The following is a 12,791-nucleotide window of genomic DNA, read 5'->3' on the forward strand; positions in this document are numbered from 1 at the left end:
GTTGAATTCACTTTGCTAATATTTTGTTGAGATTTCTGCATCTATGTCCATCAGTAATATCGGCCTGTAAATTTCTTTCCCCTTCCTTCCTCCCTCCCTCCCTTCCTTCTTTCCTTCCTTCCTTCCTCTCTTTCTTGTGTCGGTGGTGTCTTTGTCTGGTATCAGAATGATGCTGGTCTCATAGAACAAGTTTGGAAGCATTCCTTCCTCTTCATAATTTTGGAATAGTGTGAGAAGAATAGGTATTAACTCCTCTTTAAATTTTTGGTAGAATTCACCTATGAAGCTGTTTGGTCATGGACTTTTGCTTGTTGGGAGTTTTTAACTTACTGATTCAAGTTTATTAGTGGGAATTTGTCTGCTATATTTTCTATTTCTTCCTGATTCAGTCTTGAGAGATTATACATTTTTAGGAATTTATCCGTTTCTTCTAGGTTGTCCATTTTATTGGCATATAATTTTTTGTAGTAATGTCTTATAACCCTTTGTATTTCTATGGTGTTCGTTGTAAGGTCTCCTCTTTCAGTTATGATTTTATTTATTTGGGCCACCTCTTTTTTTCTTGATGAGTCTGGGTAAAGCTTTATCAATTTGTTTATCTTTTCAAAATACCATTCTTAGTTTCATTGATCTTTTCTATTTTTTTTCCTAGTCTCTGTTTCATTTATTTCTACCCTGATCTTTACGATTTCTTCAACTAACTTTTGGTTTTGTTTGTTCTTCTTTTTCTAGTTCCTTTAGGTGAAATGTTAGATTGTTTATGTGGGATTTTTCTTGTTTCCTGAGGTGGGCCTGTATCCCTATAATCTTGCCTCTTAGAACTGCTTTTGCTGTGTCCCATAGATTTTGGTACTTTATGTTTCCATTTTCATTTGTCTCTAGGTATTTTTTTGATTTCCTCTGTGATTTCTTCAAGACTCATTGGTTGCTTAGTAGCATATTGTTTAGTTTCCACATGTTTGTGTTTCTTGCATTTTTTCCTGTACTTGATTTCTAGTCTCATAGTGTGTGGTCGGAAAAGATGCTTGATATGATTTCAATTGTCTTACATTTATTGAGACTTGTTTTGTAGCTATCATGTTATGTATCCTGGAGAATGTTCCACGTGCACTTGAAAAAAATGTGTATTTTGCTGTTTTTGAATGAAATGTTCTCTATATATCTATTAATTCTATCTGCTTTAATGTGTCATTTAAAGCCAGTTTTCATTATTGATTTTCTGTCTAGATGATCTGCCCACTGATGTAAATAGGGCATTAACGTTTCTACTAATATTACTATCATTTTTCTCCCTTTATGTTTGTTAATGTCTGCTTCATGTATTTAGGTACTTATAATGGGTGCATATATATTTACAATTGTTGTTGTTGGATTCATCAATTCTTGTTGGATTGATCCCTTTATCTATATCTATAATATTCTTCTTTGTCTCTTGTTACTTCTTTGTTTTAAAGTCTTCCATCTGATGTAAGCATTGCTATCCCCGCTTTTCATTTCCATTTACATGAAATACCTTTTCCATCCCCTCACATTCAGTCTTCATGTGTCTCTAGATCTGAAGTGAATTTCTTGTAGGTAGCATATATGTGGGTCTTGTTTTTTACCCATTCGGCTCCTCTGTGTCCTTTGATTGGAGCATGTAGTCCATTTACATTTAGTGTAATTATTTTACATCTTTTTCTTTGTGTGTTTCTTAACTACTTTGGTGGATACAGATGATTTTATACTTTTGTCTTTTAACCTTCCTACTAGCTTTATAAGTGGCTGACCTACTACATTTACTATATGTTTGCTTTTACCAGTGAGATTTTTCCTTCCGTAATTTTCATATTTCTAGTTGTGGTCTTTTCTTTTCTGTTTAAAGAAGTCCCTTTAACATATCTTGTAAGCCTAGTTAGTGGTGCTGAACTCCTTTAGCTTTTGCCTACCTTTAAAACTCCATCTTTTCAAATCTGAATGATAACCTTGCCAGGTAGAGTATTCCTGGTTGGAGGTTTTTTCCTTTCATCACTTTGCATACGTACTGCTACTCCCTACTGGCCATCAAAGTTTCTGCTAAAAAGACAGCTGATTGTCTTATTCCCTTGCATGTAACTAGTTGCTTCTGCTGCTTTTAAGATTCTCTCTTTAATAATTGCCATTTTAATTATAAGGTGTCTTGGTGTGGATCTCATTGGGTTCACCTCTTTTGGGACTCTCTGTGACTCCTGGACCTGGATATCTGTTTCCTTCCCCAGGTTAGGAAAGTTTTCAGCTATTTTTTTCTCCAAATAAGTTATCTGCCCCTTTCTCTCTCTCTTCTCCTTTTGGGACCCCTACAATGAAAATGTTAGTACACCTGATGTTGTTCCAGAGATCTCTTAAACTATCTTAATTTTTAAAATTCTTTTTCCTTTTCTCTATTCAGCTCGGTTGATTTCCGCTACTCTGTCTTCCAGATCACTGACCTGTTCCTCTATATCATCTAGTCTACTGTTGATTCCTCCTAGTGTATTTTTTTATTTCAGTTATGTATTCTTAAATTCTGTTTCATTCTTATATTTTCTAGCTCCTTGTTGAAGTTCTCACCATGTTCATTCATTCTTCTCCTAAGTTTGGTGAGCATGTTTATAATTATCACCTTGAACTTTTTAGCAGGTAAATTGCTTATCTCCACTTTGTTTAGTTCCTTTTCTGAGGTTATCTTGTTCCTTCATTTGGAACATATTCCTCTGTCTCCTCATTTTGCCCAATTTTGTTTGCTTCTATGTGTTAGGTGGGTCAGTTACATTTCCCAATCTTGGGGAAGTGGCCTCATGCAGAAGATGTCCTATGAAGCCCAGCAGCCCCTTCCCCTCTCATCTACAGAGTTACATGCTTTAGGGGTGCCCCCCTCTGTGGGCTGCATGCATCCTTCTGCTGTGGCCGGGCTGGCTACTGTGGGTGTGATGGTAGCGGGCCTGGGCCCTGGCCTGGTTGGCTGCGAGGCCGTTGCTCTTGCAGGGATGCAGGCCTGCTGGAGGGCGAGGTAGCAGTCTCACATGGTTGGCTGCACATACCGTGTGGGCCTCCAGGCTGGTGCTTGCCCGCTGGAGGGCAGAGCTAGGTCCCCATCAGGCTGTCAGCTTCATGTTTTTTAATCAGTTTGTGGCAGTCCAAGCGGGACGCAGGCTCCAATGCAGTCCCCTCACTCAACCATCAGAACCACTTTTAAAGCAGTGATCCTCAGGCTTTCCTGGGTACAGCAGGGAAGTGGGCTTCCAGCTTTCTACTCTCTAGAGATTGTGAGTGTATGTGTGTCTGTGTGTGTCTCTTGAAAATGAGGTGGGAAGTACCATTTGTACGTGAACATCCAAAAGGCCCGTTCTCTCTTCCCACTAAGAATAAATGAATCATATGGAATCTAAACAAAGCTGTAAAATTTCAAGTTTTAGAATGAGAACAAACTGCTCAAAGTCAGATCTTTATCTTATCAACCAAATCCCTCTCACTTAAAGGCTTCCAAAAATATCAATAATTTACTGAAAACTAATTTGCAAAGCAAATTCATGTGTAAAGAAAATAATTCAGCGTTTCAGAAGTTGTTTTCTTTGAGACAGAAATTTTATTCCTATTTTAAAATAAGGATAATAAAAACAAGCAAATCATTCATAAGACAATAGGTCTTATGCTTTGAAAATATATTAAAGTGCTTTAAAAAATCCAAACATCAGTCATGTCATGGAGAAAAGTTTCCCAGAGATTCTGGCAGTGAAAGAGTATCAAATATCTTGTCACCAGTCAGGCCTAATTCACAAAACCCATGTGCCTTTCTTGAATTTTAGATATATCAATTTGGATCCAAATTCTGGGGGGAACAATGCAAAATACTCGATGGGTTTACTGGATACTTGATCATCTACATCAAGTTCTTACAGCAAAATCCAGGAAGGCGTATCTATGTTACCCTCACCTTGAAGTTAGCTTGAAGGGTGATGGGCAGAGATCCCATGTGGGAGACTTGAACTCCTGGGGACCAAAAGGACCAAACATCTGCCAGCTAGCTGCGTTAGCAGTCACACCCTCACTTAGAATCCACGGACCTGGACTTTTCTTTGAGCTTCCCAAGATGGGAAGCCAGGGAAAGGAAGAATTCATTAGTGAAGACCTCAGTGGTCATTCATGCTACTGCCTCATTCTACACGAGGAAACCAAGTCCCAGAGAAGCACAAGATGTTGCCTAATGTTCCTCAAGATTTCTGCTCACACTTAACACTTCTGAGCAGCAAAAAACTTGATTTTCAAGACACGTTATGGTCGGCCTTATAGTTTCAGACTTCATTGAGGTGACACCTCTTTTGAGAATCCTCGTCACCTTCCAAATACAGCTGACCTGTCTGTCTGTCTGCCTTCAGGAAGATTCTTTGGTTGAGATGCCAGCTCAGCTCCGCGGCTGCAAGAACTGGGGACCGAAGAATAAGGCTTTGGTTGGAAGACGGACAGAGAGGTCAGGACAGAAGGAGGGGGCCTGGGAGGGGGAGGGGAAGGGTCAGAGATCTAGACCATCCTTGGGTCAGAGACCATGACACACAATCCCACAAAGTTGGCACTCAGGAAATGCTGTTAAATGTTGAGTTAAAATACCCTAGTTGGTCTTCTCCCATGAAGCGGCAATCCCCAAAGCTTTCCCCAGCAGCTTTTACTTCTAGTGCTCTTCATAACCTCGCTCCCTCAAATTTACAGTATTGTCAGAATAAACATGATGAAGCCAGTCAGAACACAGCCTCCATCTCATCACAATTCTGAGCAGTGCTTCTGACTACAGCTGGGAAATAGCACACAAAAAGACTGGCCAAGCACAGGCTGACAGACAGACAGAGCTCTGTTTCGGCGCTGAGATGGATGAGATCAATTTTGAAGCTTCTCTGCCTTCATCTTCTAGGTTACAGACATCAGTGATTTTAGCGATTTTTTTTCTCTTTTGCCTCCAAAGACTCATGTTTCAAACCGCATCGTTCCACAGTTATCACAGGCATCATTTTATATAACCCCCAGAGAATGAGTCACTTTATGATAAAGCAGCATTTTAGAATTTGTGGTCTACAGTAGGTTTTATTCAATTTAGTTGGTTGGTCAGAGAGTAAAAACTTTGAAAGACAGTTATACTCAACATTAATACCTGTTTGAAAAACCAGTAATCCAATTTTTATATTTTCACTCTTAAATGTATCAATAAGCATCAAAATGATTAGCCTGCCTATACCATATCACTGTTAAATTTATCAGTACGCATGTGATACATTACAACCAGTCGGACTTGTAGAGCGAGGCATGGACAGGTGCAGGCTGTAGAGCCCTGGGAGGCCGGGGCCAGGTCTGTTCCTCACCGCCCAGCTCCCCGCCGCCCAGCCCAGCACCTGGATGAAGGGATGGCTGCGAGGACAGGTGACAAATGGAATGGAATGAGTGTTTTCTAATCACTCCCCAAATCAATTTCTCCTTGAATCACCCAACCAGACTGCTTTGAAGGTTTAAACAGTTCATCTGCTGAACATAACACAACGTAGGATTTAACCAAAGCGGTCTCTCAAAGCGTCCTGCCCGCAGTCCAGTTACACACGGGGGGGGGGGCCGGCGGGAACAACCCGGCAGGAGCAAACCCCACGATCTACGCGCTCACCTGCCATATCGATGGCAAAAGGCCTGTCTGCTCTCCAGCCGGTGTACCAGCCGACGACCTTCCCGTTTTCCACCAACGGACGTTCATAGCGCCGCCCGCCAACCAGGCCCACTGGCCACACAGAGACCTTGCGCGTTGTTCGCATCTACAAAAGGGGAAAGAGATGTAGTTGAAGCTTCCTTAGCGGAAGGAACCTGAACGAGGAAAGGAATGTGAGCCACAGCAGAAACGGGGGGAGTGGAGATTTCCGAAAGGTGAAGGTTTCCGAGCGGAACCAGAACCCTCCTGCTGGCAGACTGTTCCCTGGTTCCCTGCCGTGCGGCTGCCTGGTGCCACTGCCCTGTGCTGTCACGGACTCGGCCAGGGGCTCAGGGCTGAGAGATAAAGTGGGTCCACGTCTGAACATCGCTCGTTGGAAGCTGAGCTGTGACCATCAAATACTGTCTATCTGTCTCAAAGCTGGATCTTCAGCTACGCTTGGTCCCTCCGTAAGCGAGGAGGCTGACTGCTCCTTAGGGAACCTTATTACTCAGCAAGAGCAGCAATTCCTCTCAGAGGAGCCACAGGGGTTGCCTGTCTCTGATTTTTTTTTTTTTACTGTTACAGACACAGAGAGATCTTGTCTGGGGACATTCATAACGGGATCCAGATACAGAACAGACACCAGGCGCCCTCCGGACTGACAGAAGGAAAAATGTCCCCTAAATTCGCCTGCCTTTCAAAGGCGATCGGGCCAAATTAGAGAGGAAAGGCCCACACAGGCGGCTGGAATCTCTGGTCCTCGCCAGGTACATGCTCTTAAAGACAGCCCTCAACCGGAAGTTATCTCCTGGATTTCTTTAAGGGGAAAGACATGTTGATACACAACATTGTAAAGCAACTATACTCCAATACAAATTAAAAAACAAAAAAAGCAAAAACAAACAAAGACACGTTGCTATCAAAGCTGGCCTCTAGCAGGTAGCACTTTGGGGGAAAACCATCACGGTCACCACCACCTCCTTCTGGGACACGTGCTGGGGCCAAGTCAGCCCATGTGGCGCCTTTCTGCAAACTAGAAAGAGCTGCCCCTTTCTCAGGCAGACACACCCATGCCGGGGCCCCTGGCTTGGCCATCAAAACACAGGCTGGATCTCAGCAGTGCCTACTCTCCCAGCTGGGTGTGCCACACCGCTGCACCAGGCGGACCCGTTGTTGGGATCGTTATAATTTCAACACCAATGCTTGACCTTTTATTTGCTATAGAACTGGGTCATGGTCAGTTAACCAATGATTAAAATAAAGGTTATCGATCAAGGAATTATTTAATGAAAGGAAGAAAAATTATATTCTTGGCAAAGATTTTCAAGTACAATTCAAATTAAAAGTTATACTACTGTATTAATGAAAATATAACTCGAAGCTCCCATTTAGCAAGTATCCCAACTTTACTTATTTATTAATATCCCACTTCACTCCAAAGAGCAGATTTTAGAGCATGAAGCAATCCAGGTAACGAAGATCCCATTCTATTGGTCTTCCACAAATCTGAAATGACTGTTTTTTACAGTCTATCACTTTTTCAGTAAATTAATCACCAATGCCTTGTGCTAGCCCATACTAACTTAAATTTTTAAAAAAAGTGCTACTGAAAAAAACAAAAATGCTACTGAGGTATAACTGACTACAGAAAAGAATTAACAGTCCTGAGACTATGATTTTCAGAAAAGCCTGCTTATAAGCTGGCCCTTGGCTGGCACCTGGGAATCTGGCTTTTGAAGCAGTTCCTACGTTGATAAGGTTGTTTTGCCCGCCTGGGCCACTGAACACGTTTTCTTTTTGGGCATCTGAAATACTGGTGGGCAGAGGTGCCTATGTGACCAGCCCCCAGTAAAAACCCTGAAACTGAAATGGGTTTCAGTGGACATAACCACTGTACCTCCATAGTTACAGCTTTGCTGCTGGAGGGAAGGTGTGCTCTGTGGTCCCTCATGGGGGGCAGTGGACACAGGAAGTGGCACACGGATTCCTCCAGACCCTTCCTCATGTCTTTCCCTCACTGATGTGCCTACGGATCCTTACTGCATCCCGGTGACACATCTTTTCCACAAGGACAATACATGCTGGGTGCTAGGGGTCCCAGTAAATCACCAAGCATGTGGGCAGTCTTAGGGACCCCTGAAAGGATAAAATGCATGTTTTTAAGCGTAAAATTTGATACACTTTGACCTATGTAAATGGCCATGAACACATGGCCAAAATGAAGATAATAAACATATCCATCACCCCCAAGTTTCCTTGTGCTGTTTTTTAAAGCCATCCCTCTTACCCTCTCCACATCCCCTAACCCCAGGCAACCGCTGATCTCCACAGAATTTTATATGAATGGAATCATATGGTATATACTGTTTTTTTTTTTAAATTGGGCTTCTTTCACTTAGAATAACGATATGGAGATTCAGGCAGGCTACAATGTGTATCAGCAGTTCATTCCTTCCCATTGCTGAGTAGTATTCTATTGCATGGATGTATGGGTGTGCCACAGTTTTGTTCTGTTTTTTTAAATCCATTTACCTATTGACAGACTTTTGGGTTTTTTCAAGCCTCTGGATATTACAGATGAAGCCGTTATGAACATCAGTGTATGAGTCTATGCAGACTTCATTATTTTTGGATAAATACCTAAGAGTGGAATGCCTAGATCACATGGTACGGGTACATTTAACTTTTTAAGAAACTGCCAAATTATTTTCCAAAGTGGTTGTACCGTTTTACAATCCCGCCAGCAGTGAGAGTTCCAATCACTCCACATCCTCACCAAGACTTGGTGTGGCTGGTGTTTCATTTTAGCCATTCTAATAGGTATTAGTAGTATGTCACTGTGGTTTTAGTTTGCATTTTCCTAATGACTTATTATGTTGAGTATTTTTTCATGTGCTTATAAGCCATATGGCATTGCTTCTTTGGTGAAGTATTTGTTCCAATCTTTTGCCTACTTTTAAAATTGTTTATTTCTTTCCTATTGTGTTTTGAGAGGTATTTATATAGTCTGCATACAAATCCTTTTCTCAGATATGTGACATAAATATTTTCTCCTTGTCTGTGGCTCATCTCTTCTTTTCTTTCTTTTCTTAATTGGGGTATAGTTACTTTACAGTGTTTAGTTTCTGCTGTACAACGAACTGAATCAGCTATATGTATACCTATATCTCCTCCCTCTTGGGAGATATGGCTCATCTTTGGAAGGACAGACACTTTTAATGTTGATGAAGTGCAGTGCATCCATTTGTTCTTCATGAATAATGCTGTTGGTGTCATATCTGAGATATTGTTGCCTAACCCACAGTTTTCTCCTCCTTTCTAGAAGTTATTATGGAGTTAGGTCTTATATTTAATTATGATCTATTTTGAGTTAATTTTGTGTATGTGATGTGAGGGACTGAAATTCTTCTTCTTTTGCTTTTTTTGCATGTGGATATCCAACTGTTCCAACTGTATCTAATTGTCGCAGAACTACAGAACAGCCTTTGTACCTTTGTCAAAAGTCAGTGGCCACATACGTGTGAGTCTACTTCTGGACGTTCTCCCTGACCCATTGGTCTACTTGGTGATCTAATGCTAGTACCACACTGTCTTGATTTACTGTGGTTTTACGACAACCGCTGTAACCGGGTGGTGTGAGTCCTCCATCTCTGTTCTTCTTCATCAGAGTTGTTTTGACTATTTCCATATGAGTTTCAGAGTCAGTCTGTAAATTTTGGCAAATTTTGATCAGGACTGCCTCAAATCTATATATCAGTTCAGTGAGGACTGACAACGTAGCAATATGGAGTCTCCTAATCCATGAACATGGTCTCTCTCTCTCTCCAGTTATTTAGATCTTTCATTTCTCTCAGCAAGATTTTGGAGATTTAATTTTGAATCAGTATTAACATTTAATGCTTTTGTATCCTAGATCTTTGCCATAGGTGGGAAAAAAGCCAGAAATTTTATTAAAAATTTCACAAAAATACAGCCCTCTCCTCAACTCACTCCACCCCTGTTCCCTCACACACTGCAGAAAATGAAAAATTGCCATTTTTTTGTTTGATATCTCAAATATGCCAAACATACTGAGAAACCAAGTTGTCTAGTACATGTTTTTCTTACAGTGACAGAATGGCCTTGAATCTAACAAGGTACTGAAAATAGTGCTGTGTCCTTTTTTTGATATTTCCTTAAAATGCCTATGGTTTTTCAGCTCCTAAACTGCGTTTTCCTGGAGCACTAAATCTTCACATCTGAAAAGCTGGTAAGCGAACCTCATCTCAGACCTGGGTATCCTCTTGAGAATGCATAGGTTGTGCCTGCATACAGCAGGTGCCCAAACATTCTTGATAAGTGTGTAAGCACCACGTGGTATCTGAGACCTGAGCCACATGTAGCAAGCAACCAGGATGCTGTGTTGTGAAGGGGCACCTCACAGGCAAGAGGAGGACAGACAGGAAAAGAAAGAAGGAAAGGGGAAACAGGAAAAGAGAAATTCCCTTACAGAGGAGAACACACAGAACTGTGGGAGCGCTCCTACTGGGACAAGCAAACATGGCCAGACGTGTTTGGTGCCTGGCTTTTCACTTAAGTAGGGCCGTGAAAGACACGTAGGATTTTCCCCACAGACTACAGAATGGCCTAGGGTTCCGGGTAATGAGATGCATGAAAGAAGCAACACTTCACGCTTCTGTGCCAGTTTCATGCTAGAACATGTAGGTTTTATTTAGCATGCTCCAAATTTCTGAGAGCAGCTCAGAGTGAACATTTGTTCATGTTTCAATTTTTCAGAGGGTCGGGTGCTAAAGGAAACGCAATGACTATTTGAATGCAGGTGATGTGGCAGGATTACGTTTCCAAGTATGCTACATTTTTAAAAGTCTGTCATTTAAATACAGGCAGCCCGTCACATCCGCGGGTTCCACATCCTTTACACTATCCGTGGTTGGTTGAATCTGCAGGTGCGGAACCTGCGGATACAGAGGGCCCAGGACGGGACTTGGGCAGGTACCAAAATCCGATGGGACTTGGATTTTGGTACCCCCAGCGGGTCCTGGAACCAATTTCCCGTGGATACCTAGGGATGACTGTAGTTTAAAACTTCAGAAAGATCCAGATGCCCTTGCCGTGTATGCACGGCTCTGAGATTCAGTGTGGAATCCTTCATTCCAGAGTTAGACACACAGCCCCTCGGCACACGACCACTACACTACACAGAGTGTGCCCGGCATTTCAAAGGAAAATAGCACAGCTGTTTACAGAACTTCTGCTCGTCTCCCCTGGGATCCGTCCTTTGTCCTGTGTCCTTTTCTCTCCATCTATGCTCTTTAAGGATTCCTAAGCAGCCTCCTTCTTTCCTGAGAGGGGGAAACGTAACAATGACTGTTACTATTGTCAAAGCACTTCCCTATAACTAAAATATTCTCCATATTTAAAAGCTCTGTTACTTTCTTAGCACAAAACAGCAGTTACGTCACAGACACATCTTCTGGTGCCCGGTGTGAGCTCGGGTCTAAAACTGAGGAGTAAAGCACTGGATGTTAAGATGAAGAGGAAGCAATTCACGTATTGATAGGACAATATTAGGACCAGTTCCGGCCCCCAAAGGCATCCTCTTCCTATTTATTCAACGCTAGAGTCATACTCTGTCGCTTACTCCTCCCGCTGTGACCCCCGGTGAAGTGGATAGGACTCACAAGCCCAAATCACAGGCAGATCCAATGGCCAAAAGGACCACGAGATGCATGTGGTACATCTCCATGCTCCTCCAGGCTACATGCCTTTTAAACTCCCCCCAGGGCAGGTGGTGCCGGTCTGTCTGCATCTTCTCCAGGAAAGCAGGGCGGCAGGGGACTGCTGTGCACTCCTGGGTCTGGTGACTCTTACCAACAACCCGCTCCTGTTTCTTTAGCCAACGTTTTTCCTGCAGCTTTAAGCTGCATGGCTTTGGCCCCTCTCTGGGAGACGGCTAGCGGCCAGCGTTCCACGACTGGAACGTTTCAGAAGATCACACGTATGTGATCATCAGAATGCCCTTAGAGTAAAACAGAAAAAGTTAAACAAATGCCTTTTAGCTTCCTTTAAGACCTACCAGTAGGTGAAATCTTGTTTTATTTTTTCCAAAGGGAAATGAACAAAATCCTTGATCTTAGGAAATATAAAATGCCATAGGCAACTTCAAGGAGCAGAATTACAATAAAGAAGTTTACATTTGGTATCCTCCTTTTTAAAGTAATAATTTCAGTGGCAAAAAAAAACACCCCAAACCCAAAACAAAAAAAGTCACCCTCAGTGGGGCAGGATCCAGTGAGCTAAAGACAGAAAGGAAAGAGCAGTGCAAATATGATGGAGCACAGAGTGAGGACTTGGAGCGCAGGGTCTTTTCCAATATTATTGTGCGTAAACATCTGGTATTTTCCAACACAGAAGCTAGCTACGTTTATATGATCCAACACACCCATACATTTTCTGCGGAACAAGTCTGAAAATTAACATCATGCCTGCTTTCTCTCTTGCATCTGAATCAGCATCCATTTCCCTCAACTAATTGTTACTTGGCTCAGTGCTATTCACTCCACACAGCGTCCTTCACGTAACTGTACATTGCCCTGGATTTTTTTTTTTTTTTGATTTCCATACACAACCATTTCCAGAGCATGAACTTCTGAGGGGCAGAAGCTAATTACTTAAAGGAGCTAAGAATTCTAGAAGCAGAAACGTCCCTAATGTTATATTCTCAACTCTTCTCCTGTGTCACTGGGTAGAAGACCTAGAAGACCACGCCTCACATTTCTTCCATACCTCTTGTATCTTTTCACGAAATACTGATCATATACCTAACGTGTGTCCAGTGCTAGCCCCTGAGCAAGTCAGACAAGGTCCTTGCCTACGAAGCCAACGTTCCGGAAGAGAAAAAGCAGTAACACAACCAACTGCAAGATGAGCTACTTAAAGTCGATGCTGATAATCAGGGCTGTAAGGGAAGCAGATGGTGCCATGAGGCATGCTGCAGAGACTTTGACCTGATCTGGGACCAGCTGAGGCTTCCCTGAGGACATCGACCTGAGCGAAGTCTAAAGCATGAGAAGCACTGACCACTGCGGAGAGGAAGAACAAAGACCTTCCAGGAAGAAAGCAACTCAAGTGC

The 12,791-nt window shown here is 42.4% G+C and overlaps 1 protein-coding gene across 1 annotated transcript in view; it reads right to left on the reverse strand.

Annotated features, from left to right (window-relative positions):
• Positions 1–12,791, reverse strand: part of B3GAT2 (beta-1,3-glucuronyltransferase 2) — a 75,683-nt gene that overhangs the window by 30,265 nt on the left and 32,627 nt on the right. Inside the window, exon 2 of the mRNA XM_082405101.1 lies at positions 5,639–5,783. Coding sequence (XP_082261227.1) covers positions 5,639–5,783 — 145 coding nt within the window. The remainder of the gene's footprint in view (positions 1–5,638; positions 5,784–12,791) is intronic.

The sequence above is a fragment of the Balaenoptera borealis genome (assembly GCF_965194805.1).
Source record: "Balaenoptera borealis genome assembly, chromosome: 9".
Taxonomy (NCBI): Eukaryota; Metazoa; Chordata; class Mammalia; order Artiodactyla; family Balaenopteridae; genus Balaenoptera; species Balaenoptera borealis.